Source organism: Antechinus flavipes, chromosome X (assembly GCF_016432865.1).
Source record: "Antechinus flavipes isolate AdamAnt ecotype Samford, QLD, Australia chromosome X, AdamAnt_v2, whole genome shotgun sequence".
Lineage (NCBI taxonomy): Eukaryota > Metazoa > Chordata > Mammalia > Dasyuromorphia > Dasyuridae > Antechinus > Antechinus flavipes.
In genome coordinates this window covers 46,058,924-46,079,356 of record NC_067404.1, presented here as the reverse complement: position 1 = coordinate 46,079,356, position 20,433 = coordinate 46,058,924, and the positions used below count along the sequence as shown (strand labels likewise).

General features: G+C 49.1%; 1 protein-coding gene across 1 annotated transcript in view; it reads left to right on the top strand.

Moving 5' to 3' along the window:
• XPNPEP2 (X-prolyl aminopeptidase 2) overlaps positions 1-15,564 on the top strand; it is a 44,002-nt gene extending 28,438 nt beyond the window's left edge. The window contains exons 14-21 of the mRNA XM_051968136.1: positions 1,520-1,591; positions 5,501-5,561; positions 9,537-9,606; positions 10,375-10,479; positions 11,200-11,259; positions 13,417-13,493; positions 14,356-14,445; positions 15,040-15,564. Of these exons, the coding sequence (XP_051824096.1) occupies positions 1,520-1,591; positions 5,501-5,561; positions 9,537-9,606; positions 10,375-10,479; positions 11,200-11,259; positions 13,417-13,493; positions 14,356-14,445; positions 15,040-15,243 (739 nt within the window). The 3' untranslated portion in view covers positions 15,244-15,564. The remainder of the gene's footprint in view (positions 1-1,519; positions 1,592-5,500; positions 5,562-9,536; positions 9,607-10,374; positions 10,480-11,199; positions 11,260-13,416; positions 13,494-14,355; positions 14,446-15,039) is intronic.
• Positions 15,565-20,433: the final 4,869 nt, after the last annotated feature.

Genomic DNA, 20,433 nt, shown 5'->3' with positions numbered 1-20,433 from the left:
TCTAGGGCAAGAGGTAGGTCCAGTTTGGGTATAGTTACAAATTCTTCCCCAGAATGGTTGGACCAATTCATTATTCCACCAACGGTACATTAGTGTCCCTATTTTCTCCTCATCCACTCTAGACTTTGTCATCTCCGATAGGTGTGAGATGATATCTCAAAGTTGTCTCTAATCATTAGTGATTTTGAGCTTTTTATATGCTATAGATATCTTTGGTTTCTTCTTCTGAAAACTGCCTTACCTCTTTTTCCATTTAACCAATTTTGCTTTTTAAGGAGTTCTTTTCTTCAGGGAATTTTTGTGCCTCTTTCTCCATTTGACCTATTCTGCTTTTTAAAGAGTTGTATTTTTCAGTGGATTTTTGTGCCTATTTGACCATTAGGCCAATTTGGTTTTTCAAAGCGTTCTTTTATTTGGTATTTTTTGCACCTCTTTTACCAACATGTTAATTCTCATTTCATAATTTTTTGCATCGCTCTTATTTTTCCCCCAATTTTTTCCTCCACCATTCTTATCTCTTTCTTTAACCCTTCCAGGAGTTCTTATTAAGTTTGGGTCTAATTCACATTTTTCTTTGAGTTTCTGTTGTAGCTATTTTCACATTATTGTCTTTTTCTGAGTTTATGTTTTGGTCTTGCTATTGTAGAAGCTTTTTTTATGATCAAGTTCTTTTGGGGGGAGGTTTGATCAATTTTTCAGTCTATTTCTCGATTTTGAATTGATGTTAAAAATGGGCTCTACTCACCTGCAGGTGGGCAGGAAGCTCCACGTTGCTGTTTTCAGAGCCATTTCTGGAGATCTGCTAGTTTTTGTCATTTCAAACTGGTATGATCTGGGAGAAGCATGACCACCATTCTGTCGGTCTGTGCTCTAGTCTTAACTCAGGAAAAACTGTCGGTCCCCTGCAGACACAGGTGCAAGCATCCCTCTTTGCTTTGGAACTGCAATCAGGACCCCGGTTCCCTTATGACTGATAATCAGAGCTCCTCTCTTCCCTGGAACAGTGACCCAGAACTGCATATGAGTCTGCAAAAGCTATACGCAGTGCCAGCAAAGGGTCCCCTGGAACCTCTTTCTGACCAGTTGTCGGACCCCCTTATCATGTCTGGGCTCAGAGCTCCCAAAGTTGCTGCTGCTGTTGCTGCCGCCTCATGTGTGGGCCTCCGTGCCAGTGTCACAGACAACTCCTTTTGACCTCTTACATTTTCTTAAGCCAGAAAAATGTCCACCCTGACCTTCTCTTGGCTCTGTCACTCCAAAATTCGATTTGAGGTGTCATTTTAAAGTGGTTTGGAGAAGGGTGTTGAGAGAGTCCTGCTGGATGGTTGCCCTTAATCTGCCATCTTGACTCCACCCAAGGGATTCCTGTTGGCCATCTTCCCATCATATGGGTGGCCATGTAGTCTTTCCACGCATAAGTCCAGCCCTAGATAGATAGCACGGTGCTGGGACTACATGAAGGAAGGGTGAGGGAACAGGTCCAAACCGCTCTTTCACTAGGTCCCATCTTTGTTTTCAGTCCGACCAAGGAGATCCACCGCAACCTGTCCCAAAATGAGATGTACCTGCTGGATTCCGGAGGACAATACTGGTAAGTCAGCCCCCTTCTCAGGTCTGTCTAGCTCACATGAGTACTCTTTTCTTCCCTTCTCCTCTGCCTCAGACCCGTGAAGGGACTCAAGAGAACTCGAGCACTCCACTCCCTACCCTCAGGGAGCATCCGGGACAAAACAGATATCCCAAGATGCAAAGGGGTGTAGTACGGGACATCTTACTGTTTTTGTGGGCCAACGATCTCTTTGGCATTATGTGGACCCCTTTGCTCAGAATAATGTCTTTAAATGAGAAAATAAAACACATGGGGCCACAAAGCAAACAAACTATATTGAAATAAAGATGCAGTTTTTTCTCCAGCCAAGTCCTGTGGACCTCCCATGAAACTCAGTCATGGTCAAGATTAAGAACCCTTACGATAGTGGAAAGAGCCCTGGCCTGGGCGCTAGGGTCCTGGGTTCTGGTCCTGGTTTTGCCACTGATTCACTGTATGACTTGAAGCCGATCTCTGTAAGTTGCAGAACACTCATCAATATACATTGGTGGAGGGAGTCTCCCTACTGGGAGTTCTGATAGAGGGAGTTTCCCCACTGGAAGTTCTCTACATCAATGAAATCCTGGGTCGAATCCAAAAGAAAAAATGGCCTGGAGCTACTCACCTCCCTTTCCTGATCTCAGTTTCCCCATTTGTAAAATGAGTAGGTTAGATTTAAGGGTCTCTCGGGTCTTTTCTGGCTCTAACGTTCTCTGGTTTAAGACTGCCCCTGGCTCTACCATTCTATGACTGTGTTCTAATGTAGTACATCCTTTTAGGAGCCTGTCCCATCACTATTTCCTCCTCTCTGTGTCATCTTTCAAACTTGTCCTCTGTCCAGCCTCCCTCCCTGGTGCCTCCAAATGTAGTCCTATCTCCCTCTGTCTTAAAAATTAAAAAGAAAAGAAAAGGAAAAATCCCTTCAACTGACCCAACTATCATCCCATGATAGCTCTTCTCCCTGTCACACTAGCGGACACCTAGAAAGAGTCATCAGTCCTTACTTTCCCTCCTTCTCAGCCCGGCTCCCAGATAGTCCACGAAGATCCTCGAGATCACAATAGCTAGTGAGTAGCCAAGCAAGAATTTGAACGCAGAACTACCTGCCTCCAAGTCTAGAAAGCTTTCAAAGCTGGATTTCTTTGAAAATCTTCCAAGACAAAGATCTTGGATCTATTCCAAATCCAAATCTTCTATTCTAGATCTATTCCAAATCCAAATCTTCCACCTCAGGCTACAGTTTGCCGGCATGGACAGCCGCAGAAGTCATAGCGATTTAACAAGATTTAAAAAACACACACCCAGTGAGAAAACTCTCGGGAGATGACTAGGAACCACTATGTAGACTTCCCAATCCCTCTATTTTTGTCCACCTGCCTTTCTGATTTCCTTCACACCCAAATTGTACACTCTTTCAAAGTCCGATTTTTAATGTACAGCAAAATAACTGTTTGGACAGGTATTAAAAAAAAAAAGATTTAAAAAGCATGTACTATATGCCAGGTACTGGGAAAAGAAACACAAAGTACAAAACAGGCCCTGTTCTCAAAGAGCTTAAATTATGTTAGGGGTAGAAAGGCAAGCTATATGAATATAAGTAAATATAGAAGCAGCAATGATTGGAGTCAAAGGTCGTTGCTGCTCAGTCACTATTCAATCGTATCTGACTTTTTCTTGGCAAGAGATACTGGAGCCGTTTGCCATTTCCTTTACCAGATGAGGAAACTGAGGCAAATGGGGTTAAAGTGACTTGCCCAAACTCACACAGCTGGTATGTGAGGCAGGACTTGAAATCAGGTCCTCCCGATTGCAGAGCCAGCACTCGATCCGCTGTGCCAGTGGAATCGGAGGATCTGGGTTCAAATGTCACCTCCGACACTTACTATCTTGTACGACCTTTGGCAAATACCTTCCTCTCCCTGTGCCTCGGTTTCTTGATATGTAAAATGAGGAGGTTCTGCCTCTAGATCTAAGCACCTACAAATGTTATAGTCATAGTGGCGATTTGAGGAGTAATGATGTCAAAAAAAAAAAAGAAAAGAAAAGATTGTCAAAGAAACATTCTGACAAACTACAGCGAGCAGAAGGAAGTTCAAAGGGGCATGATGTTGCCACTGTGAGTTAAAATGTTGCCACTGTGAGTTAAAATACATAGTTGTAAAAACCCATGGATAGTGTCCATAGTTTCCCCTGTCCTTTCTACGTGGAAATTGTCAAAACCCGAAGTATACATAAGAAATTGATAGAATCGATTTGTTTCTGTTCCTCTTACGTGGAACTGTTCATTTCTGCTGAGTTTTGGCCAAGGACATGGTGAAAAAAGAATAAAAAATAAAGATTGAGGACAGGGAAGAGTAAGTAAGAGGGATGCAGCATTTACCCGAATAAGTCTGAAGCAAGGAAGGCAGGGGGGAGCGAGCGTGTTCGGGGCCAAGGAGAGCTCAAGGAAATGTGAGAAGCAAACGAACATCGGTCGCTGGGCTCCTCGGGGTGAGCTCCATGGAGGAGGTGGCCCCTAAGCAGAGCACGATGTGGCCCCAGAGAGATGAATCAACCGTGTTCATCCATCAATGAGTGTCGAAACCTTGGAAAGCATCCTAGTAAAAGGGAAGGGAAGCTGTGGGAGTGATGAGTGAGGGGGAGCCGCTTGGAGTTTCAGACTTACTCAATTCAGGGAGAGGCTGAATTAGTTCACGTTCATCTTTCTTCTTCTTCTTGCCTTTGTCAGGATGAGAGTTCCCCACCCCCACCCCCACCCCGCCCTGCAATGACCTGATTCCTGGGAAGCCAGGATTCCTAAACTCCTCCGAGGGAGGAATGAGGCAGGGAGAGTTCCCAGAACTGAGGAATTTGTCTCGATGACCTTTGTCTATAGCTACAAATCAAGTCGAGTTAGTCCACGCCAGCGGACTGGAAATCAGGAAATCCAGCTCTTCCACTTACCAGCTGTGTAACCTGGACAAGTTATTTGATTTTTCCAAGCCTCAGTTTCCTCCTCTGTAAAATTATAACATATGGGGCTAAATGATCTCTAAGGTCCTTCCAGGTCTGACACTTTATGTTCCCAAAGGGCCTTCCAACTCTGACATCCAATGACTTTATCGATTCTCAAACAAGATTCAGATTACAATTCATCTTACATCCAGTGATTCTGGAGCATGTCCTGGCTATCTGGCCCTGCGGGAGACGTTGCACTTCTCACTCCAATTCTTTATTTGTTTTGTTTTGTTTTTTGAGGCCATTGGGATTAACCCAATTGTCTTGCCCAAGGTCACACAGCTAAGAAGTGTTAAGTGTCTGAGGCCGGATTTGAACCCAGGTCCTGTGTTTTATCCACTGTGCCATCTAACTACTCCCAAATCTTTAAGAGCATAAATTGCAAACAAAAACCAAAACAACAAAGAAGGGGGGAGGGTAGCTAGATGACGCTATAGTAGATAAGTACCAACCCTAAAGTCGGGAGGACCTGAGTTCAAATCCAGCCTCAGATACTTAATACTTCCTAGTTGTGTGACCCTGGGCAAGTCACTTAACCCCAACTGCCTCAGCAAAACAACAACAAAAAAGAGTGTAAATTGCGGAGGTGCTAACCTGTATTGCTAAAGGTCATTTTTTCACCCAGGAATATCACAGATCCAGTCCCCATTTCCTCTTCCTATCAATTATATCAAACAAGCAAGCCTCTGCCTCTGGACAAATGCAAGGTTATACATTATGATGGTTAATCTTGATCTTTCCGTTCTCTCCTCACCTAGCAACCCCCCCCCCACCTTTTTTTGCCAAGGGAGGCGGATCAAGCCCCTCCGGGCAACAGAGGTCCAGGACCAGACCTCTCTCCTTCCCCTGCATGGCTTCCCAGCGCCATCAAACTCAGGTTGGGATGTAACCAGAGGGTTTTTCCTTTTCCTGCAGGGATGGAACGACAGACATCACCAGGACAGTCCACTGGGGGATCCCTTCTTCTTTCCAAAAGGTACAAAGCAGATCAGAGCATTTCAGCCCCTTTTCCCTACAAAGACTTTCTGCTCCCAGCTTTGGAGCCTGATGCTCCTGGAGCGGGGAGAATGAAAACTCCAGTTGGGCCTTATATCTCATTCCAACCCCTCTGGGACCTTACCCCTTTTATCCTAGCCTCATTCTCTCCCTCCCTTCTTCCTTCCCCCTCCTTTTCTTTTTTTCATGAATATATTTCAACCCAACATTACTTTTCTCTCCTTTCTACCTCCCACGCACTGGGGGAAAGTCCTTGCCACCAGCCCTGAAGTCAGGAGGACCTGAGACACTTAACACTTCCTAGCTGTGTGACCCTGGGCAAGTCACTTAACTTCAATTGCCTCAGGAAAAAAAAAGTCTTTGCAACAAATACACAGTCATATAAACCAGAGTCTCATATAGGCCAGGTCTTAAAACGTGTGTGTCCTTGTGCCTGATGACGCCATGACTTGTCCATCAGGAGGCGTGTAACGTTCTCCATCTCTTCTTCGCAAGCCAAACTCCTGGTGTTCCTCCCATTTCTGTCACGTAATACTGACATCTCAAAGGCAGCGTGTCCAAAGCACCTTCTTCCCTAAAACCCGTCCACCTTCCAGACTTCCCATCTTCTGTCCAAGGCACCGCCCTCCCCTCCAATTACCTTGGCCGGAAAGCTACTTCCTATCCTTTTCTAGATCGAGTGGGTTCAAGCTCTGTGCGTCTCTTCCATCCGTCCCCTCGTCCATGCTCACACAGCCCGCTCCCCCGGTCCAACCCCTCATCGTTCCTTCCCCGGGCCGCCGTAATAACACGCTACCGGTCTCAGGCTCTGCCCCCCTCTCCGTCCCATCTCCCACACAGTCGCCAGAGTAATCAGTAGGTTCCCATCGCACCTCGGTGTACCACGGAAAGCCTTCCGCGTTCTGACTGTGGCCAACATGGCTGCTCAAATGGCTGCCGTCTACTCTTTATGCAGCTGCTGGGGTGATCACCACCCATAATCCCCCTGGCTGGCACTCCTCTACATAAAACAAGTGAGCTTGAGGAAACCCCATCGATCATGTGATTCAACTAGAGCCCAATGGATGACCTAAGATCAAGCTTTTAGATCCCAGCCATTCCACCCCCGCCCCACCCATGCCCTGTGTCCTAAGCACTTCCTCCTCCTGGTCAAGTGTAGACATATGGCGGTAGCTCGTAGACTAGTCAAAGTGTGGAAATCAAGTAAAGCTTCAGGTCACCCTACATACACGTGCATACAACATATGCCGCATGTATACATACACGCACACAATGCATGAACACATGTATACATACATCACAGTCAAATCCATATGCATATATACATACCTACACCATGTTTATATACATACATGAGTATATATCACATGTTTATATATGCCTATACATGGATGGTGTACCTATCACTCACTTATAAACATACATGTAATATACAGGCACGGATACATATTACATACATGTACATACATGTAGTATATGCACCCACAATGTGTGCCTATCATACCCCACACACATACATTCACCCCACTACTGTCCAACATTGGATATTCATTCTGCTTCATCCTTCACAAGGAGGTACTGTGCTTCTGGAGTCAGAGGAGCTGGGTTCTAATCCTACATCTGAGCCTCCCTAGGTATATGACCTCGGGTCCTTTCCCTCCCTGGACCTCAGTTTCCCGGAGGTCGTACTAAACGGTCTCTGAGGTCCCTTCCAGCTCCGGATGAGCTGAACCAAAACAGCCCGAGCTCAGCCACACGGGTGGGTGGTCCAGAATCTTCCGTTCTCGAGGAATATGGAGAGGACAGCCTGTGAACTGTAGGGCTACCGAAAAGCTTCCTGGAGGTAGTGGAGTTTTCTCATTTGGAAATTATGATTTATAATTTGGAAAGTAAGTGAGTCAGGGATGGAAGGATCAGAGAACTGAGAGACTCCAGGGGCCAGGAATGATATAAGCTTTAGCAGGGGCTGAAAAGAATGAGGAAACCATATGGAGAAAAGAGAGGGGTCACGTAGGGGAGCCGTGGGAGCTCACGTAGGGGAGCCGTGGGAGGTCGCGTAAGAGAGCCGTGGGAGGTTGCGTAGGGGAGCTGTGAGAGCTCGTGTAGGGGAACCATGGGAAGTCACATAGGGGAGCCGTGGGAGGTCGCATAGGGGGGCCGTGGGAGGTCGTGTAGGGGGGCTGTGGGAGCTTGCATAGGGGAGCCATGGGAGCTCATGTAGGGGAGCCCATGTAGGGGAGCCGTGGGAGGTCGCGTAGGGGAGCCGTGGGAGGTCGCGTAGGGGAGCCGTGGGAGCTCGCGTAGGGGAGCCGTGGGACCTCGCGTAGGGGAGCCGTGGGACCTCGCGTAGGGGAGCCGTGGGAGCTCGCGTAGGGGAGCCGTGGGAGCTCGCGTAGGGGAGCCGTGGGAGCTCGCGTAGGGGAGCCGTGGGACCTCGCGTAGGGGAGCCGTGGGACCTCGCGTAGGGGAGCCGTGGGAGCTCATATTGGATCCGTGTCGGGGAGCCAGCTCTGAATGCCAGATGAGGAGCTGGGATCTTCTGGGCTGTGCAGAAAAGGGATATAAGAGGGGCCTTCTACGGAAGTCCCTATCACAAGAATAAATGGCGATGACTCTCTGACTCTGGGTCAAGGCCTGATTGAGGACGTTAGCATCTCGGTGGCAGAGGCGAGACCCAACCATTGCCATCACCGACATTTAAAATCATCTCCCACAAAGCACTCTCTGGTAACATCTGTTAGGGGATGCCTAAAAAAGACCACACAGACCCGGTCCTGTTCTCCAGGGACCCAGAGTCACCGGCCTTCCATCAGACCTGACATGTGGAGGGATGTTGAAATTGCAGCCTATCAGAGCACATCCTAACTTCTCAGTCTGTCATTCAAGGTCCCATTCTATCTGGAGAAGACACAGTGCCTTGGAGTATAGGTGTGGCTCGAGAGCTGGAAGGGACCTTGGGAACCTTAGCCTAATCTCCCCATTTTACAGATGAGGAAACTGAGACCCAGAGACGGGGAGGGACCTGCCCTAGCTGCAAGGGCCCTTCTTTAGAGATTATCTAGTCTAACCCAGAGAGAGGACTGTGGGAACTGAGTGGGAATCACAACATGACATTCTCTCTCTTTGTTGTTCACTTGCATTTTGTTTTCTTACTCATTTTCTTTCCTTTTTTGATCGGAATTCTCTTGTGCAGCAAGAGAATTGGATCAATATGTTTACATATATCAGATTTAACCCATATTTTAACACGTATAACATATAGTGGACGGCTTGCCAGCTAGGGGAGGGGGTGGGGAGAAGGAGGGGAAAATCTGAAACATAAGACTATGCAAGGGTCAATGTTGAAAAATCATACATGTATATGTTTTGAAAAGAAAAAGCTTTAATAATGAGGAAAAAAGGGATTAGTCTGACTCCCTTCTCTTACAGATGAGGAAACTGAGGCTCACAGTCATAGAACAAGTTATTGGGCTGAGCAAGGACGCTGGACTCCCAGAACGGAGTTCTTACTGCTCTCGTGAGCAACTGGTGTTTCTCACCTAGGGTCGTGCGGATGTTTTAACAGATGAGGAAACTGAGGCCAGAGAGGCTAAACTGCCCATCCGTGTTCTCATATTTAGCTAACGGCAGATCTGGGAGGATGTATGCAGTATTGTGAAGAGAACATTTGGCTGGAATTCAGGACACCTGGATTCAAATCTCAAAATCTGGCACTCACTAGCTGTATGACTTTGGGCAGATTCTTTTCTCTCTCTGGGACTCAGTTTCCTCTGCTGTTAAATGAGAAGGTTGGGCTCAATGATGTGTAAGAGCCTTCCCACTTTTGGTGGTCTCCTCTCTCCCCACGAGCGTGTGCTGTCACCTTGTTGCTATCGCCGGCCCCCCGACTCCGAGGGCCCGCTGTCCCGCTTCTGCCACTGATCTCCCGAATGCTTTTGGGTCCTATCCCCTCTAGGAAGCCTACACCAGGGTGCTGATGGGAAACATAGACCTGTCTAGACTCGTCTTCCCCGCGTCCACATCAGGTGGGTCTCGGACACACGGATTCGATCTCGGGACAGTTGAGATCAGAGACTGTGATGTCCCATCTACTGGGCACCCTGCTGTTCCATCACCCAAGACTTGAAAGCCATCCTGGCCCAAAACCGGGACCCCAAATTCAACAACTCTAACCTCTGGCGGGGCTCAAGGCCGGGCTCTGTCACTTGTCCCCTGGATGACCTTCCCCTTCCCGACCTCCCCCTCTGTGAAATAACGAGCCATGAGCTGGATGGATTCTGAAGCCGCCGCCAGCTCTCGATCTGGGAGCCCACGAGTAATGAGAAAATGATAGAAAATAACACTTTTTAATAAGTGCTAGATTGTTCTGAAAGGCAGAGGAAGGAGAGCCGATCTGTGGGTGGGAGCAGTCCTTCCCGGAGGGAGCTGGGAAGTCAGGCGAGGTAGGAGGCCTGGGAGAAGAGGGAGGGCCTGAGCCCGAGCGAGGGCAGCAGAAAACTAGGGGCGGGTGGAGGGGCCGAGGTACAAGTCAGTGTTGCCGGAGCAAGGTCAATGAAGGGGAAAGAGGCCCAGAAAGAGCTAACCGGGGCAACCTTCGAATGCCAGGCTTCACTGCCCACCATCCCCTTGCCCTTTCCCCAATGGCACCGCCATCCTCGGTGCTTCCGGCCCCAGCGTTAGTTTGCTCCTCTCCGATAAGTCCAAACCAGCTCATAGGTGGACCAAGGCAGCAAAGGGCCGGCAGTCACACCCGGGCATGCCTAACTCAGCACTGTTTTTTTCTTCTTTTCCAGGGCGAGTGGTGGAGGCCTTTGCTCGAAGAGCCCTGTGGAAAGCTGGTCTCAATTACGGACACGGCACGGGGCACGGCATTGGCAACTTCCTCTCCGTGCATGAGTGTAGGTGACCCAGCGGGCCCCTGGGAGGAGGGGCTCTGAGTGCGAGATCGGCGTTCCCTAGCTGTGTGATCTTGGGCAACTCACTTTCCTCATCTGCAAAACGAAAGCCCCTTTCTGCTCTAGAACTATGAACCTGTGGTTTGCTGTTCCCCACCCATCCCCCAGTACCACAGGCCCAACCTTCCTCCCACCCAGTCTGGCCGGGAACCAGGCAGGGCCCCATCTGCCCGCCTCGCTCACTCCCAGCCCCATTTGTCCTAGGAATCCCCAGGGGTCTAGGGCAGCATGGGAGTGAGTGACTTTCCGGCTTCAAAATGCTATGATTTATTGAGAAATCTCCCCAGGTCTCAGGCCACCGGACGCCTTCATCTGCCTCACTCGGCCCCCAATCCTTTCACGGAGACCCCATTCCTTACCCTGAGCTGCCACTCCCGTGGTCTAGGCTGACGTGGAACCCCATGCCCTTTGACTAGACTGATTTTATTTCTTCAGTAAACCCTTGTTGCCCTCACCAAGCCCCTAATCTTCCCGCTAAGCCATCATTTCTAACACTCTGTTCCCCTCCTCTCCCCGTCCCCCCGCTATCTCTTCACTGAGAACCCCCCCCCTCCACCCTCCATCACCAGCCCTCGCGAGCCACCATTCCCAGCGCTGAGCCTCCCTCCCACGATGCTCTGGGCCCACAAAGCTAGTCTGGTAACATTCTCTCTTCCCCTTCAGGGCCCGTGGGATTCCAATCCAATAACATCGCTATGACCAAAGGCATGTTCACATCCATAGGTATGGCCCCCAGCTCCCCCAACGATGGCCTATGGGATGAGTCTCCTCCGCTGGGTAGAGCCCAGAGAATTGGCCTTCCCCAAGTGTGGTAGGCAGAATTATAATGAGCCAGTTGGGCCCCGGGGCAAGCAGCAAGAAACACCCTTCTAATCAACTTTGTAATTCATTATGTGACAATAATACGAGTAATTAAGACAAAATCAGTTGAGTAGGAGGGGAATTTCTTACTATCAGGGCTTCTTAGCCGCAGGAGCCGTGGTTGATGGTAGTGTTTCAGTCATGCTGGCACACTAAGCTTCAGTTTCAGTATTCGACCTTCCAATGAATAGCCTCAATTAATTCTTTTAAGTATCGACTGATTTGACCTCCTTGCTGTCCGAGGGACTCTCAGAAGTCTTCTCCGGCACCACAATTTTATAGCATCGATTCTGTGGCGCTCAGTTTGAAGTCCAGCTCTCGCAGCCATGGAAAAACCGACTGGAAAAACCATGGCTTTGACTATACAGACCAACGAAAGGAGGGGAATTGGCTAGCATACCGACTTCTTAGTTGCTGAGGGCGGGCACCGGGTTAAACCCGGACCCTTCTACATTGTGGCAGGTAGTCTGGGCCTTGGGACAAAGCTCAAGTGGTACGGCCTTAGTTTTTCCTCTGAGCATAGAGGAGAGAGAATGGACTTGGAAAGAGAAGAGCTGGGTTTAAACATAAGCTAGTCACTTAATGTCCTCTCTGAGTCTCAGTTTATTCTTTTAAAAATAATGGAGGATTGAACATATATTGGATTATTTGCCATTGAGGGGGGAGAAGGGGGGGAAATTGGAACACAAGGTTTTGCAAGGCTCAATGGTGAAAAATTATCCTCACATATGTTTTGAAAATAAAATGCTCCAGGCAGCCAGATAGTACTCCAGGCAGTAGATAGAACACTAGCCCTGAAGTCAGGAAGATCTGAGTTCAAATCTGGCCTAGCTGTATGTGTATGTAACACTTCCTAGCTGGGCAAGTCACTTAACCCCAATCGCCTCTGCAAAAATTTAGAAATATAAAAAAATTTTTAAAAAGCTTCAAAAGAAATTAACAAAAATAATGGAAGCATCTTGGTGGGCAGGGACTGACTTTTTTTCAGTCGATTAATATTTTATTATTATAGCTTTTTGTTTACCAAACATCTGCATGGGTAATTTTTCAGCATTGACCCTTGCAAAACCTTCTGTTCCAACTTTTCCCCTCTTTCCCCCCATGGCCTCCCCCCAATGGCAGGCAATCCAGTATATGTTAAATATGATAAAATATATGTTAAATCCAATATATGTATAGTTATACAGTTATGTTGCTGCACAAGAAAAATCGGATCTAGAAAGAAAGAAAAAACCTGAGAAGGAAAACTAAATGCAAGCAAACAACAACAAAAAAGGGAAAATACTATGTTGTGGTCCACGCTCATTTCCCATAGTTCTCTCTCTGGGTGTAGCTGGTTCTCTTCATCACTGAACAATTGGAACTGGTTTGGATTCTCTCACTGTTGAAGAGAGCCACAAGGGACTAACTTTTGTAATGGGATGGTGGTCTGAGATTGGAAAAAAAACTTTTGTTCTCTGCCCTTAGCTACCTCTGTTACCTACCCCCATTTAGAATGGAAGCTCCTAGGGGCAACTAGGTGACACAGTGGCTAGAGCACTAGCCCAGAAATCAGGAGGACCTGAGTTCAAATCTGGTCTCAGACACTTAACACTTCCTGGCTGTGTGACCCTGGGCAAGTCACTTGACCACAAATGCCTCAGCAAAAAAAAAAAAAAAAATGGAAACTCCTTTTAGGGGAGGGACTGAGGGTGGAGATCATGTCCCATAATTTCTACAATATCCAAACGATGAGGAATCAAGATAGGAAGTAAAATGCTGCCTTTGGAGTTTCAAAGATGTGTCTGCTCACCTAGACAACCATTCTTGCAAGAAATGTAAAATACATCTTTCCTTCACTCAAAAAAATTAATGGAGGCAAGAGCAAGAAAATCTCTAAAGCTGGGAGCCTGTCATGCTAGGGTGGCCATTTTCAGGGCCAGAGGGCCAGTCCAAGCCCGTAACATCTTGGGCCTCTCCCTCCCTCTCTCCCCTAAACCCCACTACCTTGCATGATCCCACTGGTTTCTCTGCCTCCAGAACCCGGTTACTACCAGGATGGAGCATTTGGGATCCGCCTTGAAGACGTGGCCCTGGTGGTAGAAGCTCAGACCAAGGTAACTTAGCACTGGGGCTGTGCCAAGGATACAGCCAAGTGGGTGGGTGGGGAGAGAAGGAAGGAAGGAAGGAAGGAAGGAAGGAAGAAGGAAGGAAGGAAGGAAGGAAGGAAGGAAGGAAGGAAGGAAGGAAGGAAGGAAGAGGAAGGAAGGAAAGAAGGAAGGAAGGAAGGAAGGAAGGAAGGAAGGAAGGAAGGAAGGAAGGAAGGAAGGAAGGAAGGAAGGAAGGAAGGAAGAGGAAGGAAGGAAAGAAGGAAGGAAGGAAAGAAGGAAGGAAGGAAGAGGAAAGAAGGAAGGAAGGAAAGAAGGAAAGAAAGAAAGAAAGAAAGAAAGAAAGAAAGAAAGAAAGAAAGAAAGAAAGAAAGAAAGAAAGAAAGAAAGAAAGAAAGAAAGAAAGAAAGAAAGAAAGAAAGAAAGAAAGAGCTTCCTCAGCTCTTTGGGGGTGGCAGTAAGGAGACACTGACATTTGGAGAGCTACGAATGACAGCCTGTTATTCTGAAAATGTATTGGATTGAGCATCAGAAGGCCCTCCTCTGATACTTAATAGAGGGCAAGTCACTTCCCTTCTCTAAGACTATCTTTTCATCTGTGAAATGGGCATAATGAGAATTTGCACTCATTACCTCACGGGAAAAACCTTTTATAAAATCTAATATATTGTTGTTTCCATGTTTGCTGTTGCTATAAATTGGTAGTAGGGAACTAAATGGCCAGAAGGCCCATGAACTAATGGCATTTCCTAACATGTATACACACACACACACACAAGTTCTGGGGCCACTTTGGGCAGAGGCCTTGCTCACCCTCACCTAACTCTGGCTTTCACCTCCTTACTCTCCTGCCTTCTCTTCTGTCCCCCAGTATGGCGCGTCCTACCTGACCTTCGAGGTGGTGTCCCTGGTACCCTACAGCCGGAACCTCATCGATACTCATCTGCTACTGCCCGAACAGGTAAAAGCCCCACCCTGGAGGCCTCGGACCCCTTGTCCAGGACCGACCTCCCCGCAGGCAGTGAGGGTCACAGTGGGCTGGGCTGGACCTGGGTTCAAGGTCCGCCTGGTAGGTGAGCTTAGTCGGGCCCCTTCTCTTCTCTAGAGCACTGGTTTGGGAGGTAGAGGGAGTAGCTTCAGTTCCCCCTTGGGATGTACATATACTATCTGCACGGCCCCGGGCAAGGCCCTTCTGCTCCTGGGACCTCATTTGCCTCTTGTAAAAGGCACTTGGATTAGCTGGACTCCAACACTCCCTTTAGCTCAGCGCCCAGGATCCTGGGGTACCATGGTCAGCGGAAGTCACTGTGGGCTTACCTGTTGGGAAAGGGGAAATATCATCTCAAAGAGGCCTTTGGGAAAATGCCCAGGTTGCTTGAACGTGGGTAGAAGGATGGTTCCGGGCCCCACTCGATAACTCAGTAACGTGGCTAAATGGCGGGCCTATGAGCTGAGAGGACAGCGGGAGAGGCCCTGTGGAGGCTTCCTCCCCTCCCCCTCATGACATTTGGCTTTGAACACCTTGGCTCGAGCTACTCTGCCTTTTCCTTGATAGCTCGAGTACCTGAACCAATACTATAAGACAATCCAGGAGAAAATCGGTCCCGAGCTACAGAAACGGAACCTGGAGGAAGAGTACCAGTGGCTCCTGAAGAACACGGAGCCCCTGGGCCACAGCCGCAGTCAGGCCCACCTTCCTGCCTCGCTGACCATCCTGGCGGCAGCCACCCTTGTGTTGGCCCTGGGCCAGAACCTATAGTGAGGAGACCTCCCGGGGCTCCCCTCATCACTGCCCAAGGCTGAGACCAGCATTGAAAGTTCAAGGCCACTGTCTCAAAATCTTAAATTTGTACCCTTCAGGGAAGAAACTTTCGGAATGAAACCGGTTTCCCCTCTCTCTCTCCCCAACTAAGTCCAAAGCCTTCCCATCCTGGACTTCCTGCCCCTGGTCTCTGGCCGGGATGTCCTGCCCAAGGGAATCCAGACAGTTCCCAGGAGTCTCTGGGCCAGGAGTCTACTTTAAAGTTTACTTTAAAAAAAAAGATTTTTAAGAAACATATTCTCTCATTTTTCAATGAAAGAGTCAGAGGTCTCTGTCTGGGGTCAAAGGGCTTGGATTCAAATGCTGGCTCTACTATGAGACCTTAAGTATGTCACAACCTGTGTGGGTCTCAATTTCTTGAAATAATCTGAAGGTTGAACTAGATGACCTCAATGATCTCTCCCTGGTTCTCAATCTACGCTTTTACAGTCACCCCTCCCCCAAACCCTCCCTCATAACAAGTTACGCAAAACAAATCAACGTATTAGCCACGGGTGCCAAAGTCTACCTCATTCGTTCCACGCCAGTGGTCGGCCGGCTCTCTGCCAAGAGCCGGGAAGCACGTTGCACCACGAGTCTTACCGGTCCTGAGCCCGCTGCGTTGACGGCTTCCAAAGTTCGCCGTGGTCGTTGGCCTTCCCATTATCATGGGCGGCACGACGACTGTTTTCTGGGTTCTGCTCGCTCCCTGCTTCAGCATCAGTTCCGACGAGCGCCAAGCGTCTCTGAATTCCGTACATTTATCACCTCTTCCGGTGCAATCACATTGCCTGGCGTTTGTCCACCACAGTTTCCTCAGACAGTCCTCGGCCAAGGCGTACCCCCTTTCCTTCCGATTCCTTACTATTGCACACACGGTGGTACAATAGGACACCCACTAGTTCTGGAGCCAGGCGAGCTGCCTCTGAGACTTTCTCACCTATGTGACTTTGGATAGGTCAGTTCTCCTCCCCAGGTTTTCTCAAAATGAGGGGGTTGGGGGCAGCTAGGTGATGCAGCGGATAGAGCACCAGCCCTGAAGTCAGTAGGACCCGAGTTCAAATCTGAACTCAGACACTTAACACTTCCTGGCTGTGTGACCCTGGGCACTTAACCCCAATTGCCTTGGCAAAAAAAAAAATTATTATTATTATTTTAAAAAAAGAGAGAGAGAGGATTGGACAAGATGGCTTCTGGAGACCTTTCCAGCTCTGGATTTAGGATCTAAATACAAGATTCTAAAAATCTAATCTTGGGCACTTGGTGGGAGATGGTTGACCCAGAGTCTAATTTACGAGTCTATTATAGCCACTAGCTGCCCGCACTGGTTTCCTCTGACCTGAGCTGGTTCTTCCTCAGCTGATTTGTAACTTTTTGGGCTTCCAGCGAAGGCTGCCTCAGTTCTTTGGTCGCTGGAGGGCTCCTCCCCATTTCCCAGCACGGCGGGAAGGAGAGGAGAATGGTTTGGGTCCAGCTCAGAGCGGTGCTCATCTCCTACTGGGGTTTCTGGCCCCAGCTCCAGGCCCTCTTCAGCTTTCCCAGGTGCCGTGTGTTCCCTCCATCTTCCCCGCTCTCCTCCTGGCTCCCTCCCCAGCCCTGACCTTTGCCTCTCCTCGAGCTAATTGCAACTCAGGAACCGTTTAAGGTTGGGGAGAGGAGTGTGAAGGGGAAATGAGGCTGGGGGGAAGCCATGGAGGGGGAGGAGAAAGGAGGTGATGGAGCAGAGAAGAGGCCGGGGAGTTCTAGGATGTGTGGGAATATGACCAGAGAACTGCAGAGCTGAAGGTAGCTTAGAACTAAGAACACCTGGGACAGCTAGGTGGTGCAGTGGGTAGAGCCCCAGCCCTGAAGTCAGGAGGACCTGAGTTCAAATCTAGCCTCAGACACTTAACACTTCCTAGCTGGGTGACTCTGATCAAGTCACTTAACCCCAATAGCTTCAGCAAAAAAAAAAAAAGTCAAAGAACTAAGAACACCAGAGATGGGAAAGACCCTAGAGCAGGGAATGCTGGGACTTGGAAGGAGTTGAGAAAAGAGAATGGCAGAGCTGGGAGAGGCCTCAGAACATGGAATTTCAGGGCTAGGATGAAGTGTAAAACACAAGTGGCAGAGCCAAAAGGGACCTTAGAAAATAGAACCCTCCCTGGTGATCGTTCTACTTCTGAGATCTTGGCTTTTTCTGGTTTGGGTTGGGGCTGCCGGGTCACGCTGCTGACTCATATAGAGAGCTTACAAACTTTGTTAAACCATCCCTTCTGACAAAGATTTTTTTTTAAAGAGAAACATTTCAGCAAAACTAACCAACATTCTCACAACTTTTTTCCTGTTTCAAACACAGAGAATCAAGCAAAATGAATTCCCACCTTGGCCATGTCCCACCCCCATGCCAGCCCAGATAGATTTCAATCTGCAGTCTGAAGCCCTTCTCTCTGGAGAGAGGCGGCATGTTTAACCACGAGGTCCCCGGAATCGCGGCCCGCCATTGGTCGATCAAAGCTCTAGTCTTTCCCTGTTGTTTGTCTTGAGCGCGTTGTCATTGTTGTAGCGACTGTTCTTTCATTTCACTTTGCATTAGTTCATGGAAGTCTTCCCGGGCTTTTCTGAGAGCATCCTGCTCATCATTTCTCATAGCCCATGAAACTCCATCATAGTCATATGCCACAATTTGTTCTCTCCAGTCAATGGGCATCCCTCAGTTTCCAATGCTTTGCCACCACAAAAAGAGCTGCTATAAATATTCAAACCTTTCAAAGGAGGGTCACAGCTCTCCATTGGTTCATTAGTTGGGAACAGCAGGATTATCCTCATTCGAGTAGAAACCACTCAGGTTCAGGCCTTCCCTAAGGCACCTGCTAAACTGGGAAGGGGAACTCAGTCTCAGAAAAAGAAGAAAAACTCCCGCCTCCAACCTTCTCCTCTCCTCCAAACTCCCCCTTCTAGGAGGGTTTACTCTCCCCTAGTTCACACCTGTGCCCATATCCTGTACTGCTCACCGATGAAGGCTCTGACAAAGAGAGCCCTGAGCCCTTCGGAGTCTGCTTACTGGGGCCCGTGGCTTTTGTGGTAGGTACCCAAGTGGGCGTATCGGTGTGCGCGTGGGTGCTGAGCCGGAATCAGAAGCTCGTTCTGGTGCCGAGGATCAGAACTGAGTTCGCTAGCCTGAAGAAAACTTGTGATCCTGGCCCCATTGGCATCAGGCCCTCCCCTATCCCTTGAACTAGTAGACCCCCTGCCGCCCTCGGCTGGGGACCTCTCACCCAAGGCTTCAGAATTCGCACGGACACCAACCAACCAGAATGGCATTTGAGAAGGAGCCAGGATGTAGAAGCGCCTTGAGACCATGCCCAGGAAGGCAGAACTTCCTAGAACTTAACCTACAAGAGATAGAAGTAGTCTGGAGGCAGATTTCGTTTTGAGATTAGGAAAAACCTCCCACCCACGAGAACTGTCCCAAACTCCCCTGGGGGAAAGTGGGTTCCCTAGAACTGGGGGGGGGTCTTAAAGTGAAGCTGGAAAGGTCAAACAGAAAAAACACAGGATCGTGGGAAGAACACTGGCTGGAAGGAGCTGGGTTTGAATATCACCTCTGTCACTTGCCAGCTGGCTAGACTCGGTTGGGTCTGGATGTGATAGAGGGGTCCTAGGAGGGCTGGCTTTTGTCCATAGTGCACCTGGTCCCCAATTCTGGACTGCTTCTCTAGGAGGGCTCAATGGGAGCCAAGGGGACTAAACGGCCTCCAAGGTAGATTCTGACACTAACGTTCTGCGATCCACCAACAGTCCCGTCTTGGGGGAGCCGGAGAAGCCACGTGGCTGTCCAATGTCACACAGCCAGGAGGGTTGCCTGGTTTGGGTCCTCAGAACGGACTCAGAAAACCCAGCCCGAGGAGGCCAAAACAGGGGAAGTGGGCCCCACGGCAGGTCTACGCAACGGACCTTCGGGGTTTCAGAAGTTCGTAAGCTCTCTATATGAGTCAGCAGCGTGACCCGGCAACCCCAACCCAAACCAGAAAAAGCTGAGATCTCAGAAGTGGAACGCTCACCAGGGAGGGTATAACTGTCCCACTGTCCTCCCCTGGGTTTGTAGGCCCCAGATCAGGAAAGACACCGACAAGTTGGAGTCTGCCCAGAAGAAAAGTTTCAGAGCTCTGACTAGCTTGAAAAAGAGAGATTGACAGTGGAAGGGTGAGCTAAGATGTGAGAACTGCCTACTATGTGTCAGGCTCTATGCTCAGCACCGAGAGCACAGATAAACCCAAGCCATCCCCGACCCCGGGAGGCTTCCATGCTACCGAGGCCAGGGAAAAGCACACGGATGAGTAAATGAAGCTGGAGAACAGAGGGGGCCTTCCATTCTGACTCCCGCCTCTGAGGAGCGGAAAACCTCCAAGAAAGGGATTCTGCCACAGCCTTGTCGTTACTAAATAGTGGCAGGGGGCAGGAGAAGTCAGATGGTCCTGAGGTGGTACAGAAGGACAGCTGCACAGAGACCGGACACGTATTTGCTGGGATGTCTCCTTGTGGCATCTGGCATGCCCAAGGAGGGACAGACTGTTAGATCTGGCGTCAGAAAGCTCCAGCTTGACATCCCTTCTCTGCACTTATCAGTTCGGTCCCCACGGGCCACCCATAGAACCTCTGAGAGCGTCTGACATCTCTCTGGGGCGGGAAGTTATTGCTGGGTGACCTCCAGACTTGGTAGAGGGAAGTCCCGCCCCAACAGAATCACAGGCTCTCTCCACGGTTGCCATGATGGGACGTGGGAAGGAAAGTTGATTTGTCCCGCTTGGCCCCAAAGGACAGAACGAGGAGCGATGGTTGGAAGGATCAGAGAGGCAGGTTTGGATCACATCTGGAAAAGAATTTCCTGATAATTCAGACTGTCCCAAAATGACATGGGCTGCCTCACAAGCTGGCTGGCTTCCTCTAGTTATAAATCTTCAAAGAGACTCCAGATCTGGAGCCGGAAGGGACCCGAGAGACCCCCGAGGGCTCGACTACTTGGTTTTACAGAAGGGGGCTGGAGCTGAAACGACTAAAGTCACGCCGATATAACAAGTGACAGTGGCAAGGCTCAAACCCAAGTCCTCCGACCCCAAATCCGGGGTCTCTCCAAGATACCACGCTACAGATGCCAAATGATTCAGG